Genomic DNA, 17,009 nt, shown 5'->3' with positions numbered 1-17,009 from the left:
TCTTTACTGTTAATGCCACTGGGCGGAGCCTCAAGCTGTTGCCATACACCAGAGGGACCTGGGATCTGAAGCGCTAGGATCTGGCAGCCATTTTGCATTCACATAATAGCTGACAGCAAAACAGATGCTGTTATTTCTGAGATACGTATGAATCTGAGAAAGTGTAGCAAGTTTGAAGTTTGAGTTTGAAGCGCAAAGCCTGCAAATTGTGCAACTCATAAAGCTTTTATGAAGCAGTTTGTGCAAAAGTGTATTTCAGTGGGCCACCGCTGTTTGCTCTGCAGTGGATCCAAACAGAAATATAAGCCGTCATCATCGTTTATGATTTTCCCTTACAACTCGAAGAAATGTTGTTCGGATTACATTGGCATTAGAATGCCATGAATCGAGTGTATTTTACTCTCCTGTCGTTACTAGTATGGCATACAATTCTCAATCTAAAAAAAAAAAAAGTACATTAGAATTTCTTTTAAACAAATGTCTTTACCGTTATGAATCAAATCATATGAGAATGACCGATGGATAAGAATGACTTTCAGCTGCCACGGCGAAGAAAGGCAAACGTTTGTCCGCTGCGCACACACACAAAAGCTAGCAACGCCACTCTACACTAGCGCTGCTATTCGTACCTCCGACCGTGAGGAGTTTCAGCCGATCCTTGACTGCGTCTGGACGGGGGGGCGAGGGGGGAGGGCGGCAGCACAGGGAGGAAACATCCGGAAAAATTAGTGACCTACCACCTGCTTCTACACCACAACCAACAGCCACTAGCGTAGCAGCTAGCACAGCACCTAGCTTACAAAGAGTGCGAGAAACCACTGTTGTTGCCTCCCGGACTGGACGGACGGCATGCTCAAGTCAGAGCTGCCAACCTGGGAAAATTTACTTGGAGAACAATTGGACCATATTTGTCTGAATTTCCATATTTTCACAATTTAGTAAAGAACATTTCCAAAAATAAAACAAAAATTTTTTTTAATTAAAAAATAAATAAAATCAATCAGATCTCAAACACCCAAATTAAAACTCAGCACTATTTTTGCAAACAAACAAATAACATGCCGATAGACTGAATTGGATAGTTTAGGTATGGACAATAGTTTTGGTTCCTAATTTGTGTGCAATGTACTTCCTGTACGCGTACAAGTACATGAAAGATGACGAAACGTAATGGGAGCGTTCACGAAACGTCATCGTGACGTAATTCTGGTGCATGTGGATTAACATTGCTTGGTGGCCGTCCCATTGACTTCCGTATAATATTGGCTAAGAAAGCTCGTATTGGTGGCTTTTTTTTGTTTTTGTTTTTAATAAATGCAAGTTTGGGCGAGCTGATGCCAAGCAAAGCTATGCAGCAAAGCTTCTGTACAACAGCAGTAACCATATTTTGTTGTTCAAGGTCGGTTACTCTCCGCGAAAACACGGTTCCAGCCAGACTTATGTGACAAGTGTATTGTTTCACCAGCTCACTTATTTCGATATTTTGCGACTGTATAATGATAGCTTAGCAATTAGCATCACGTTTTTCCGTCTTTTCCTACCTACTCCTCGCCCACCCTTCGTGATAACGTAAACCATTTCGTATAGAAGCGTGTAAGAAGTGTAGCTTATTCGTTAGCGTGGAGGCGATGATCAGTGACTTACAATGCGTTAACACCGGACGTAAAAAGAACTTTGGAACAATCAGTGTTAGGGCTGTAACGAGTCAATGTTCAGTGATTTCCGGAACAAACTATGAATGTTCCGTAACATTTGGCAGCTCTGCAAAGTCAGCCGGAGGGGGAAGGAAGGGGCGGGGGGTGTAGGGGTTCATTCTTGGCCGCAGTCAGCGGGAGAGCTAAGCGAGGCTAAAACGAAGAATTAGTGGTTAGTAGCGCGAGGCAACACACCGAAGGAAGATGATGTGAAAGGACAAGACTTCAAACAGTGGTTCTCAAACTGGGGTCCCCGGAACCTTTCAAGCCATGACCTGGGGTCCGAAAAATAGTTTGCACTAAATTATGTTGTATCATTTAAAAACCTACAATAGCTTTGGGCTAATTAAAAGCTCTGCTAAAATGAAGCCAAGTCACTTTTAAAAAAAATATATTCGCTAGATGGGTCGGAAAAGTCACTAGAGTGTCAACACTGAGGCCCTGTTCACACGTGGACATGTTTCAGTCCATCTGTAATGTGCGTTACCGTTTCAACATTTCGTCCACACCGAGCTGACGTTTTGGCAGCCCGAAAACGATCATTTTTTAAACTGGATTCCAAAGCAGATGGATTACACAATGTTGCCCACGCATTTCCGTGTGGACGACAAACCAATGGCGTGGCTGTCCCAGTTCGTAACGTAACGTAACCTCGCGCGACCACCGCTACCATAAATTGTGGATCACCGTGTCGGATGTTCTTTACCTCTGTGGCGATCTGGGCTTTCATTCCCAAGCAGAAGTCCTAGCTAACCTTGTCGACCGTCCACACAATTGTCTCCTTTCTTGCTCGCTACGCATTCCCCGCCATTGTTGATTGAAACAGAATGGAAAGGTTTTTTCTAGTGCAGAAACAGAGTCTAATCTCTCCTATTGCTTATATTGTCACAGAACAAAGTACTCTGTGGCTCTGGAATTCTTAGTTAAATGCTCCAAAACGGCTGCTATTCAATGAGTTCAACAGGTCATGAATATTTAGGCTTTTGATCAAGAGAGAAATATTTCCTAGGGCATTTTGGGGTGCCCGTGGTAGTTAACCATGTGGCGGTCCTAGGAAACATGTCTGGACCCCAAAATTTGAGAACCCCTGACTGAGAAGACGCTACTCGTTTATCAAGCACGTTAAACGCCCCCCCCCCCCCCCCCCAAAAAAAAGATGATTAGCAACAAGACAAAGGATTCCAAAGCCGGCAACTCTGCTGAGGGTTTGCATTCCCGCCTCACAACAGGAAGCCAAAGGTGACATTCCTGAGAGTTAGCTCCTAAAACCTTTCCTTGGAAGCACCAGCGAGACTTTTCTCTCCTCTAAAACCACATCCTGGACCTATAGACTTTAACAAGACACCTGTCTGGGTCCAAAATACTTGATCCCAACATTCCGGATGTTTCTCCACGTTCCTTAAAAGTGTACGATTGACGTGAGCTGAACCTTCTCTACGAGAGGAGAGGAGAAGTCCTCCTGATGGTCAAGAAAGTGGTGAAGCAATGGAGCAGAGAAAGCTTTTGATTTGCGGGGCTAGGGGTTGAAGGGGGGCCGCCAAGCGAGGCAGAGCAGCATCTGGAGAGCCGTTCGGGTTCCTCACCCAGCTTGTCGGACGACGTGATAATGTCAGTGGGCACGCACGAGTCCAGATCGGCGTCCATGATGCCAAGCGGGTCCAACTGGGCCACCTGGTGACCACGAATCTACAGGGGGATGAGGACAGAGCCCACCCGGGACAGGAAGAGGAGGACGAGCAGGAGGATGGAGGACAGTGAAGCCAAGTGAGGAAACACGTGGACAAGCGTGAGGACAAGGGCAACCAAACAGGACGTTTTGTGGCGGGAACACACCAGCAGAAGAAGCAAACATGAAGAGGAAGAGGAGAAGGAAGAGGAGGGCGGGTGGGACGGAGAGGCAACGTTAACACAACGAGCATGAAGCACTTTTCCGTCTTTTGCTCACCAACGTCCTGGAAGCCGCTATTGACCGGCGCGTCATCAAAATTCACACAGCTGATGCCCAGCGGGTCCAAGTGGGCATTGTGATGACCCATTACCTACGCACACACACAAACACACATGTGCACGCGCACACACAACAGTTACACTGGAACCTCCAAAGTCCAGCACCCCCATCGATTCCATTTTTTTTGTGCAAAAATATAACGGATGTGCCCCCACTAGTCGAAAGACGCAATTGTTTTTTAATAATAATATATTTATTGATGTTTGTGTCCCGTATATTGGCGTTTGGATAAACGGAATTTATCCATCCATCCATTTTCTACCGCTTATCCGAGGTCGGGTCGCGGGGGCAGTAGCTTTAGCAGGGACACCCAGACTTCCCTCTCCCCAGCCACTTCATTCCCGGGCCAGGCGAAGGACGTAGTCTCTCCGGCGTGTGCTGTGTCGTCCCCAGGGAGGCATCCGAATCAGATGCCCCAGCCACCTCATCTGGCTCCTCTCGATGTGGAGGAGCAGCGGCTCGACTCCGAGCCCCTCCCGGATGACCGAGCTTCTCGCCCGTTCTCTAAGGGAGAGCCCGGACACCCTGCGGAGGTAACTCATTTCGGGATCTCGTTCTTTCGGTCACGGCCCGCAGCTCGTGACCATCGGTGAGGGGAGGAACGTAGATCGACCGGTAAATCGAGAGCTTTGCCTTTCGGCTTAGCTCCTTCTTTACCACAACGGACCGATACAAAGTCCGCATCACTGCAGACGCTGCACCGATCCGCCTGTGGATCTCCCGTTCTGTTCTTCCCTCACTCGTGAATAAGACCCCAAGATACTTGAACTCCTCCACTTGGGGTAGGATCTCATCGCCGACCCGGAGAGGGCACGCCACCCTTCTCCGACTGATGACCATGGTCTCAGATTTGGAGGTGCTTATTCTCATGCCGCTTCACACTCGGCTGCGAACCGCTCCAGTGAGAGTTGGAGATCACGGCTTGATGAAGCGAAGAGAACCACATAATCTGCAAAAACCAGAGATGCAATACTGAGGCCACCAAACCGGACCCCCTCTACGCCTCGGCTGCGCCTAGAAATTCTGTCCATAAACGTTCCCAGCAGACCCTCACAATACACTTGGGCCCGCCACGTCGGACCGGCATCTTCCCCCACCGTCGGAGCCAACTCACCACCAGGTGGTGATCAGTTGACAGCTCCGTCCCTCTCTTCACCCGAGTGTCCAAGACATGCGGCCGCAATTCCGATGACACGACCGCAAAGTCGATCATCGAACTGCGACCTAGGGTGTCCTGGTGCCAATTCCGTTTGTGGACACCCTTATGCTTGAACATGGTGTTCGTTATGGATGAGCACAGAAGTCCAATAACAGAACACCGCTTGGGTTCTGATCGGGGTGGGTACTCTGAACTGTTGCTTGGTGCATAGGCACAAACAACAGTCAGGAACCGTCCCCCCACCCGAAGGCGGAGGGAGACTACCCTCTCGTCCACCGGGGTGAACCCCAACGTACAGGCGCCGAGCCGGGGGGCAATAAATATACCCACACCCGCTCGGCGCCTCTCACCGTGGGCAACTCCAGAGTGGAAGAGAGTCCAACCCCTCTCGAGATGACTGGTACCCAAGCCCAAGCTGTGTGTGGAGGGCTGTCCGACTATATCTCGTTGGAACTTCTCGACCGTGTTTAGTTTAGTGGGGGCGCATACAATGCATTCTTGCCAAAAAAATTCTGTGTTTTTGACATACTTGGAAAATATAGAAGATTCTGATTAGCCGGCCTTCCAATCCTCGCAGACGTGTAGTTCACATTTGATGAATAAATTGTTTTACAAAACCGCTGTTTTGATTCTATCCTATCTCAGATTAGAAATGTTAACAAAAATCAACTGAAAATGTCACAAAAACGGAAAACATTTTGGAAGAAAATCTGATTTTTGAAGAATCAACTTAGCATAAAAACCCAACTGGAACAAGAGAAACGGATGTCATTACCAGATACAGCAAAAAAAAAAAAAAAATGTAAAATCTAAAATGGTACTTAATCAGTCGGAATATTTTTTTTCTTTTTTTAAATCCAGTATAATGGTTGCTAAATATAGCAGCAAAGTGGCTAAGTTGGAAAAAGTGAGCAGCCCTGGTTTTGTCGCATACATCCAATTTGCACCCACGGTCGTCATAATAACCAGAACCCTACTCGGCATTTGCGCGAGACAGATCCGCCCCCGAAAACTGAGTGATTTCAATTGTCTCCTAAGAGGGAAGTGAAGGTTAAGCGGGAGTTTGGCTTGGGAGGTTCCGCTGTGCCAGCAGGTCTTCATGTGTGTGCGTTTGTCATTAATTGTGTGCCGCAATGCATCATGGGAAATAGTACAGCCAGGGAAGGTTGTGTGGCTGGCGCCGGTCCAATCAGGAGCCTGTTATACAACATGAGTCATGTTTGGTGTGAAGACCTGCGTGACGTTATCACAGCTGATGAAGTAGGGCCCACGTTGTTTACCTGTCGAAAACGTCTCCATTTTCATTCATTTTGGATTCATTCGCCTCATTAATAACGATTTATGGTCAATAATACAATGACTTTTTTTTTTTTTTTTACTTATGAATAATACAAATCTTATTTCAATAAATGTGAATTTATTTTAACAAATTATTTAGTAACAATTTAATTACATAAGTGAATTATCAATTGTTTTAAAAATAAATTTGATGTATTTTCTTATGTGGTTAGTGGATTAACTGTAAAATAAATTATTTGACATATTTAAAAGTTTGTATTTACTTGAATAAATGTTTAGTTCTAATTTAATGAATTGCATGAAAGATGAGTTTTTAAATAAACTATTTGACATGTATTCATGACTTTTTTTATTTGGTTAGTGGATTAACTGTAAAAAAAAAAAAAAAATAAATGATACGAACAAAATTAAAATATCTACCATGAAACATTTTATATACAGTCCCCTCCAAAAGTATGAGAAGGGCAAGGTCAATTCCTTTCTTTTTGTCGTATGCTGAAGACATTTGGGTTTCAGCTCAAAAGATGAATATGAGACATACGTTCAGAATTGCAGCTTTTATTTCATGGTATTTACATCGATATGTAATAAACAAGTCAGGACAGAGCACCTTTTCTTTGAAGCCACCCACTTTTAAAGTGAGCACAAGTATCACAACATGACTGAAGGCTGTTTCTAGTTGTTCAGGTGTTGCCTTTTAGATTGAGTGCTTAAACATTAGATAGTGATTGCTTTTGGCTTTGGGTTTCACCTGTGAAAACAGCATTTCCTGTTAAGCAAACATGAAGACCAGCGAGCTGTCTATTGCAGAAAAGCAAAACCATTTTGAAGCTGAGAGAAGAGGGAAAAGTCTATCAGAGCTATTGCACAAAAATTGGGCAAAGCCAATAAAACAATTTGGAATGTCCTGAAAAAGAAAGAAACTCATAGTCAGCAGTCACATCAGAAATAAATCGGAGAATATTGAACGTGAATATGAAATGTTATTCACTTCACTTCAATGTTATTCACAAATTCATTGAATCGTGTCTGTTCCAGTACTTTTGCTTCAAACAAAGTTGTTTCACACATCACGATGGAAATACCGTGAAAGGAAAGCTGGAATTCTGAACTTTTGGCTCATATTCATCCAAATGTCTTCAGTATGCAACCAAAACAAAGGAATTGACCTTGCCCTTCCGATACCTTTGGAGGGGACTGTTTACTAAACATTTTTGTATGTATCTGACAGAGTGATTGGTTCAATTATTTTACTTGAATTACAAGAGGGAATTATTTTCATTTTTTATTTGTTTAGTGGAGTAATTGTGACAATTTTACATATACATTTAAAGAGGCACTAAGCCGATATCCATGTTTTGTTTCGTAATACGTTCAATACGTTTGAAAAAGTGCTTCAAACATTTGCAAAGACTTAACAATATAGTGCTGACTGGTGGAGATAGAGCTTAAGCATCTTTTTCACTTTCCTGATTTTGGGGGCGGGGCAAAAACACATCACGGGGCTGGGGTGTATACTTTCTATCGCGAGTTCCCTCCCCCACTATATAAGGACAAAGTGACGTCGTTTGGTTTGGTTTTGAGTTCGCTTTCACCACTCCAGTGTGCAGTCAGCAAGCTAACAATGGCTACTACACCCTGAAAAAAAGGGTCTTCGCTGGATGCGTCAATTTACAGAACAGCTTGGGGACTTTTTTTCAAGCTCCCACAAAAATCAGGAAATAAAAATGCGATGGATTGACTTTTGAAACGACCCAAGCGGATGGCGAGCTGAACATCGACGCGACTCTGCAGTGCACATTTTACAACGGCTAGTTTTGTAAACTTTCACTAGAGACAACACGGCTCGGTGGGTAACTTGATACTAGTGAACGGGGCAGTGCCGACTGTCTAACTGCCCGGTCTTACTCCTACCGCGCCGCTCTCATCAGGTGCCGTTATTATGTCACCAACAACGAGCGTATGTTGACTTGTGGGCTTATTTTTTGGATTGTAGTACACAATAATGATTCCATTTTGAAGTTGAGCCTCCTAATGTGATTTTACGTCATAAGATATCACCCCCTCAGTATGTTTGATCCCTTTAGCCGCATCCATTCGACACGTCCGCAACGTCTGAGAGCTGAAAAACATTTCGAGTTTTCAAGCCTGACTTTATATACGTTTTTTTTTTTCCCTTCCCCGTTCAAATTTTGCAGGCTTAACATTCCTCTCCTCTGTGGTGTGTGGAATTTACATGCCATTTGTTGGGCCTGTTTAGTGCCTCTAACATTTTCAAATGTATTTTAATAAATCATTTGTTAATGAATTATAAGTAACAAGAAAATGACGACGAACACACATTTCATTATTAACTGAATTAATTCCACATGTATTGATTCATAATATAGGTTAGTGGATTAATTATGAATAAATATTTAAAAAATAATATCATAAAATATCAGTTAAATCAACAATTTTATTTCATTTGTGATTAAATAATTGGCTAATTAATCCCAATTAAGTAAATTATAAATAACGTAAAAATGAGAATGTATTTTTTGTATTAAAATTAACTATTTTACATATCTAACTAGTCTTCCTCTACAAATGATATGACCATTATGTACGCTTTAAAAATAAAATGTGGTCCCTTGAGCAAAAAACTTTGCCCCCCACCACCCGAGTTATTCACAATTTCACAACAACAAATATACATCTTAAACTGGTGTCGAGAGCTGCTGAAGGTAAAACAAAAACAAAAACAAATGTTGAAAAACACATGAATAATATTATTACATTGTTCTATAGAAGACTAGTTTATGACAGAAAAGAGAAGGACTGAGGACAGAGCCTTGCTGCTTAACATGTCAGCAAAGCGTGCGTTTGAGTGTACCTGATAGGCACGTATGAGGGACTGCACGGCCAGGTGGTCCTCCACCAGCTTCTCTACGTTGGGCTGCGCTCCCACCAGGGACGAGATCTGAGGGGCTTCGGACAGGCCCAGGGGGGACTGATAGGCGGCACCGGGCGGGGCGCCGGCGTTAGCGTTGCGGAAAAACACATCCCATGACTGGTCGGGAACAACAAGAGGAGCAGAGAGAGGGTGACAAAACATTTTCTTCTCATCCTTCACAGACAAACATTTGCTCAGTAGATGCTACGCTAAGTGTGTCAATTAGCTGCTCGTAATAAGTAGCTCCAAACTCTCAGCCTGAGTTACAGGGTGTCAGAAAGGAAAATGAGGGTGTCAAAAAATACTTTGTTCCAGTCCTTTAGAGGTAAAGTATAAGTTCCTAAGTGTGAGTGTTAGCTGATAGTACTTAGCATTTAGCAGCCAGGTGAGTCTGGGAAGAGTCAGCTCCAAAAATATTGGGGCACGGACATAATTGTCATCTTTTTTGGCTTTGAACACCACCACAATGGAGTGGAAATGAAATGACCAAGATGTGCTTTAACTGCAGACTTTCAGCTTTCATTTGAGGGTATTCCAACCAGGTAAACGGTGTCTGAATGACAACCGTTTGTCTCTGTGCCTCCTACTTTTCAAGGGACTACATCAAAGTTTGACTTTTGAACACTCGCTTGCAAAGGGTGTGCGTTCGCATACTTGCTGAAGTGTACAACGCCTCAACGACACCAGCAGACGCTGCATTTCATCCCTGCACATGCTTTGCTATAACTGTCTCCACTTCACGCTTGTTGTTACTGCTTATCGAGGTCGGGTCGCGGGGGCAGCAGCCTCAGCAGGGAAGCCCAGACTTCCCTCTTCCTCAAGCTCTTCCGAGGGGATCCCGAGGAGTTCCCGGGCCAGCCGAGAGACATAATCTCTCCATCTCCGGCGTGTCCCGGGTCGTCCCCGGGGTCTCCTCCCGGCGAGACGTGCCCGGAAAACCTCACCGGGGAGGCGTCCGGGAGGCATCCGAATCAGATGCCCGCGCCACCTCATATGGCTCCTCTCGATGCGGAGGGCCCACTGTTCCACGGCCAGGACGAAAACCGGGCATTAAGGGGCATTTCACTTTTGTCTTCAGCAAGTGAAATGCACACTCAATCGGATTCAGCTCAGGTTCAAAATATAGTTTTCAAATAATCAAATAGGATTTTTCATCCGTTGGACAATGATGTCGTTATTTCGGAATAGTACAAGAAGTAACGATGTAATTCTGATTCGGAAGTCATTCGTTACAGTCAACACGATTAACGAATTGGGATTTAGAGGGTGAGTCCGAGCCCTGGTCAGCAGTCACATCAGAAATAAATCGGAGAATATTCAACGTTGAGAAGCTTAAATCAGAGGATTTGGACCATTTTCAGTTCAACACTTGTTCTATGCCAGACACATCAAGCTCCTGGCCCGCGGGCCAGCAAATTCGTCCGGCCCGCAGGATCGATTTGAAGTCAGTGTGACATTGGCCCGTACAACGGCATCAACCAAACGTGGGCACGTAATTCAATGGGCAGTGTATGAATTATTATACAGTAATCGGTGTTGGCGGTGCGGGGAAACGACCTTCGGCCAATCAGCTGCCAGTTTCAAAAGGCGCCACATTGCTACTTCTGCATCCTGTCGTGCATTTTAAGTACTGTTAACTGTTACTGCTAGTTTTGGAAGCTCTGTTCATTCATTGTCGACTGAATAAAGACGCACTGCCAAAGAACTCGCGGTTGTGTCAGTAATCTGACTGCAAAAAGGCAAAGTGAACGTGACTGGTAAAAAAAAAAAAACGACGAAAAGAATGCCGACAGACCTCTTATTTGATCGGCGGCAATGACGTCGACAGGAATACTTTTCAGATTCATATGGGGTGAGTTTTCATTCACGTTATATACATTACGTTCGTGTTTATTCGTAGTTTTCACAAAGATGAACATTCTCCTCATGGTTGTTCGTGTAAATCTGACTGCAAAAAGTGTTTTGGGCGTCGAAAATCACACGTTGCTAGGATTCTGATGCAATAGATAACTATATGGACGTGATTCACTCTTATTATTCTTATTTTCTGTGAAGTTTGAAGTCCATCTGACGATGCGCTTGCTCTCAGTGTGACCCGGAAAATGGGATGGCTCGAGCGCACGTCGCCATTGTTTGTTGTTTAAAGCTCGCTAGCTTAGTTAGCTCGGCGACAACCGTCGTAGTTACGAACTCCAAATCACTGGATGATCACAATTTCGACAAGTGCTGGTCATCATATGCTAAATTACGTTGGATGTTGACTATTTTTTATGTTGTAGGCAAAGTATTTTGGTGAAAATATCAACGACTGTCTCAAACAGCAGCCGTTGTTGATGTTCCCTTGAGCTTGTGTAGCACTTTGCTAATCTTCCTGGGCCCCACGTATAATCAACAGTACAAATCAATTAGTACGGCACAGAGTACATCAATACAGTCGTTCCACATGATTCATTGACACAGTAGTTACACCAAATAAATGCTACAGAGCCAAACAAGTAAACAACATTTGATGTGGCCGGCAAAAGTAAATCATTTGCGGCAACTTCCATGATTCTTGCTAAAATCTGTACCAAAATTTCACATTGTAAACATGCAATAAATAACAACATTTTTTGTGACCGAACCCCTTTTTACAGTAGTTGAACAAACTATTATCCTTGACTTCTGATTTGAAAACTGCTTATCGATCATTTTGTTGTGTATATATGCTACCAAGATCAGGCGATGGAACATTGATATGGTATCACGCTCATAACGGCCCTCTGAGGGAAACTGTACCAACAATGTGGCCCGAGACAAAAATGGGTTTGACACCCCTGCTCTATGATTTGATTCTCAAAATAGTTGCTGAATTTGATCATTGATCATTTGTCAATGAATCGATGAACTGTGACAGCCCTAAAGCACATCTTGCTTGTTTCATTTCAAATCCACTAATGCGCTGTTCAGAGCCAAAAAGATGAGACTTGTGCCCGTGCCCCAATATTTATGGGTCTGACTGTGCTGCCATCAGTGAAGCATGGTGGTGGTCTTGCCATGGCGTGGGCATGGAGGAGGGTGTCAGAAAATAAATGTTCGGCGCTACATGCTACACTAGTTCCAAAGTTTGTGTGTTAGCTGATAGGAGGTAGCATTTAGCAGGCCCAAACTCTCGGCCTGAGTCACAGGGCGTTAGAAGGCAAGAGGAGGGTGAAAGAAGAAAGGGGGGGGGGGGGGGAAACACAAACAAAACCACTGTTCTCCTCTTTCAATGGCAGACATTAGCGGCTATATGCTATGCTAGTTCCCCCGTGTGTGTTAGAAGCATAGCTAAAAAACACATCCCACGACTTGACAGGGACAAGATGCCAGAAAACACTTTGTGCTAGTTGTTCAGAGGCAAACATTAGCTGCTCCATGCTACACTTGGGTGCTCCTAGCAGTTCGCTTTGAGTGGTCATAAGAATCAAGAATGAGTCAGAATCCCAAACTCTGGGCCTGCGTCACACTTTCCCAAACATTTACACAGGGCGGAGTGTCCTTTAGCATGGCGCTAACTTCCTGCTTCTACTGTGGCCTGCTGAGGGATGGAGTGTGAGTCATCTGTGGAGCGTCGCCACATGAGCGAGCGGAGCCAACACGACCCCAGTTGCTTTGTGCTTCACTTGTCGCCAACATTCCCAAACATGCCCCCAGATTCATCGACCTACTCTTGACGTGCAGACAAACAAAAACACACTAGCTGCTCTTTGTCCTCATTTAAATGAATCCAGATGGCACAAAAACCAAAATGTAAGTTGTAGCAGTCCACACTTATTTGTTTCAATGGAAACAAAAAGTTGTCAACAGAACTTATTAAACTTAAAATGTGTGCCAGAAACGTAGCAACACTTCAACAACAGTCAACAAAATGAGGATGAACTTTATATGATGATTTGTTTTGAGCAGGTCAACCGTGATGTAAACGGCAGACGTACGCCTAACTGTATCACGGCTAATCAGTGTTTTCAACAGAGGCCAAAAGCAATGCGCTGCAAAACCTGCAAGACAGAACTCCTCTTCTACGGCGGCACCACAGTGATGCACGAGCATCAAAAAGGAAGGAATCGTTGCGGCCGATTCCATTTCTAACCAAGACGCACGGTCTTCTCGCTAAGCTATTTGCCTAGTTAGCGGCTCTAATATTAACATCAACGTTAGTGTAGCTACTTGCGACTCCTTGGAAGATGACATTGTGCCGGGGACGGGGCGGGTGGTGTCCCCGCTGCCGACGCCCCCGCCGCTCACCTTGTGAACACTCTTCGGGTTCTCCAGCCAGGCGAAGTACATCTCCTCCACATAGTTGGAACTGGTCCCGTTCAGGAAGGGCTCCGAGGCCACGGGCGCCGTGTAGCGCCTGATGGGCCCCAACGTCCTTGTGCCCGAAAGGCCGGCGGCGGCCGGCGGCCGCGGCGCAACCACAGTCTGAGCCGCCTGCGAGGCAGCGAGCGGACGCAAGCGCGCCGCGCAAGTCCTTAATCGATGCATTAGTAGCGTCGTAGTCCTTCTTAAGCTGGCACGCGCGTGGCGGCAACAGCGCTACCGCTGAGGATGATGATGGTGATGGTGACGTGGCTCCTCAAGATCACAATAATGATGGTGGACAACAAGTGGTGCCTTCCTCCAATCAGATCCTGGGATGAGGAGACAGCGTGTAAGGAAGGAAATTTTCAAAATTGGATTTCCCATTTGAGAAGTTATGCCAAGAGTCACGTTTTTCTAAAGTGAGATTTGCTTTATTTCTTCTGAATGAAGTCAAGTTTGTCCCCAGCATTAACTTGTACAGAAATCATAGCAATTAGGAATATGAGCAAATCAGTTTGATTCGAATTCACCCGCGAGCACCAAAAATAACAAACGCCAAGTCAGAATTTTCCGATTGGAATGAAAACGAATGCAAGAATAACAAACTATAACAACAAGAGCTGTGACTTTTCGTCATACTTACTGTTACTGGTTATAGTTCTCTGTTTGTGTAATAGCATTTCATCAAGCCTTTTCCAACATTCCGTACTACAAAAAAAAAAGTATGTATGATTATTGCCGATATAGGATCGCGCCGATATCGGTAGTCCAAATCTTTCTGCTCGGGTTGACTTCTGGAACTTGAAAGTGAACTGTCAATCAAGACAAAAAAATAATAATTTCGACACCAGTCTACCAACTTTTGTTTTATGACATATAAGGCACGTATTTGACATTAGAAAAATACTCAACACACACCACGAAACAGAAATCCTGAAACAATGCCTTTGTACCTTCTGGTGAAAGAGCATTCAATTGTTTATGAAATTGTCATGATAGCTCCCTGGAATAAATAGATAAACAAAGGCGTGATTTCGAGACCATAAATATCAATTTCCTGATTAATGTACCAACAAACAGTGCTTGGTAATCCCTGTTGTACAGCTGTACAAAATAAGCTGTTTTCAAGTATAAACGTTGTCCTGTTTTCGACAGGATGATTACAGTAACTTAGCATTTACTAAGTTTTTCCCCATCCGCATTGTATTCACCGTACGTCTTGATAATGTAGTGTTACAAGTATGGGAAAAGACGAATTAAAGCGTGAACAGGTTTGTTGACACGCATGCAGGCATGGCCTTAAATATGCGTGGAATTAAAAAGGAGGTGTGCCAGAGAAGGCAAATGTAGTGGCGCGCCACAAACTCTGAAGAAAGCGATTCGCCAGTTGGGTATGCGTGAATGATTCCGAGCGCAGTGATTGAGTCATCATCAACGCTGTGAGCATCTGACACTTCCTGGCGAGAAGAACATCACCGTGCTTGAGCAGTGTGAATCTTGTCGACCCAAAATTTTCATCACAATTACAGTCAATGGCCTTTTTTTCCCCTGACTAAAACCAGACAATAACTACATAAAATTGAGCGTACGAGGACTAAGTCGATGGCGAAATGTATTGACATCATTTCTGCCAGACACGGGATCCAATCAGAACTAATTTAGTTTGAAAAGGCGAGAGGAGTTGGCGAGAGAACCAATTGGAACAACGAGTTAAGGAAGTTACGCAGCCAGTTGGAGATTGAATGCATAATACGTGTTCAGAAACACCACCAATTTGAGGAGATATTTACAGTCCAGTAATCCTGAAATCCACACACATTTGAGCATGTCAAGTAATCGCGACTTTCCCACTTTGAGAACCGCCGATTGACGATTCAGTTCCTGCTTTGGTCCTTAACCATCTGTCAGAAAAAAAGGCAAAATCGTTGATCATTGTTGTTCGAAATAAAAGCAACGTGCAATAATTGCTTCATAGAGGACGATAGAAATGGGAAATATATACAGTTGAGAGGCTGAAATTTGAAGCGTGTGGACAATTTGAATAATGAATTGATTATGAAATGTGATAATTGATCATTTGCTGATTCATGGTTGCTCCTCAACATTTACAATGCAATCAAAATTGAGCGTGAAAACGAACACCGTCTTTCGTGATAGCAGTGTCACGCGCCTCCGAAAACGGACAAGCAGCGTCCAAGCACTTTGAAAGGGAAACTCAAAGTGTTGAGAAGCCCAACAACTTTTTGACCTTGTTCGTCTTAGCCCCGGCCTGAGCCCCGCCCACCGGCAATCTCTCCCGTCCCGATTGGTTGCCGCATCGGAAGCCCGCCTAAAAATAGACTGGCGTCATTTTCTAGTGGGCGGGGCACCTGACAATCATCGCGTCGTCGTCGTCTTCTTGCTGAACGAAAACAACGTTCAACCACACGCAGCGAAAGCAAAACAAACGAAGAATTAGACGTTTGACAGCGTCGCCAAGAAACATTTAGCATGGGAGCTAACTGCTTCCATAATTAGCCCGCTAGCTGCTACTTTTGCCTTTCTTTTCCGGCACGTTTGGTTTGCAGCCGACAGCGGACGCCCCAAAATGTTGGCTCGGTTCCCCCATGACTCGCGCCAAGAGTCACGTGTATGTGTGTGTGTGTGTGCGTGCGTGCCCTGCTAGCATGCGCTGCTAGCAAGCTAGCGGGGTTTGTCTCGGTCCCGTTCCCAAGAAAGGACGTCGCAATTTCTTCGTCTTGGAAAAGGACGCCGCCGCACGTCGCAAGTCAACCGGCAGCGAGCGTCGGTCGAGTGTTCTCGGCGGCTTTACTGACCTCCAGAAACGCTGCGGAACGGAGCGGCTCGCCTGTATGCCGGCAGCCCGGACGCCCTTCGACTCTCCCGGCGTACGAGTGACAGCTCGAGCCTGGAAGTCGGCCAGGGCGGAAGTGACGTAGGGAAGTGGAAGTGACGCCGTCGGGACGCTCCAAAAATTTGCTACCTTTGACTTATTATTATTATTTTAGCCACTAATTAAACGATCGGTTGATGCTATACAATAGTATATTTAATATAACAATATAAATAGTGTGCTGTAGTTTTTGGAAACGAAGTTAAGAAGCACAGTGCGTACTCCGCAAGCCTCCCCCCAAATGTTGTCTGAAATGTTTTGAAATATTAATGAAAAAATGTAGCGTGACGTAGGCCGCAGACGTCCGGTGATGACGTCACGTAGCACAATGCGCGCCCACCTAGCGACAGAAGTTGTTGGTTTTTTTTTGGACAAGATGGCGACCACGATGGATGCTTTCTTTTGAGCTCGGGTATTATTGCAGCAAGACTACAAGATAGTGGGTTGGGTACGGTTTGTGGGGCTTTTTTCCAGGCAATACTTTTTTTCTCACTTTGTCTTCGAGGCCGTTAGCTAAGCAAGAAAAAAGGTCTGACTGGTTACGGATATGGAGGCGGATGTTTCTTTCCCGAGTTCATGCACACCTCTTCCTCACTGAAGCTACAGAGATGAAAGAAGCTGTTGTTTCCAATGCCGACATGTTCAGAACTATTCGTGGTTTGAATGACCGCGTCGCCGAGTTTGAAGAAATGGTGATT

The 17,009-nt window shown here is 44.8% G+C and overlaps 1 protein-coding gene across 5 annotated transcripts in view; it reads right to left on the bottom strand.

Moving 5' to 3' along the window:
- ogdha (oxoglutarate dehydrogenase a) overlaps positions 1 to 16,404 on the bottom strand; it is a 34,517-nt gene extending 18,113 nt beyond the window's left edge. Inside the window, exons 1-5 of one of the 5 annotated variants that reach the window (XM_061768830.1) lie at positions 16,235 to 16,404; positions 13,362 to 13,747; positions 9,036 to 9,212; positions 3,640 to 3,733; positions 630 to 668 (exon numbers count right to left, since the gene is read on the bottom strand). In XM_061768830.1, coding sequence (XP_061624814.1) covers positions 630 to 668; positions 3,640 to 3,733; positions 9,036 to 9,212; positions 13,362 to 13,601 — 550 coding nt within the window. In that variant the 5' untranslated portion in view covers positions 13,602 to 13,747; positions 16,235 to 16,404. Of the gene's footprint in view, positions 1 to 629; positions 669 to 3,277; positions 3,381 to 3,639; positions 3,734 to 9,035; positions 9,213 to 13,361; positions 13,748 to 16,234 lie in introns of those variants that run through there. The other 4 variants (XM_061768829.1, XM_061768832.1, XM_061768831.1 and 1 more) reach the window with 4 other exon arrangements.
- Between the last annotated feature and the right edge of the window lie 605 nt (positions 16,405 to 17,009).

The sequence above is a fragment of the Phyllopteryx taeniolatus genome, chromosome 3, assembly GCF_024500385.1.
Source record: "Phyllopteryx taeniolatus isolate TA_2022b chromosome 3, UOR_Ptae_1.2, whole genome shotgun sequence".
In the NCBI taxonomy this organism is placed as follows: Eukaryota; Metazoa; Chordata; class Actinopteri; order Syngnathiformes; family Syngnathidae; genus Phyllopteryx; species Phyllopteryx taeniolatus.
Note: the sequence above shows the minus strand (reverse complement) of the source record. Positions and strands in the feature narration are given on the sequence as shown.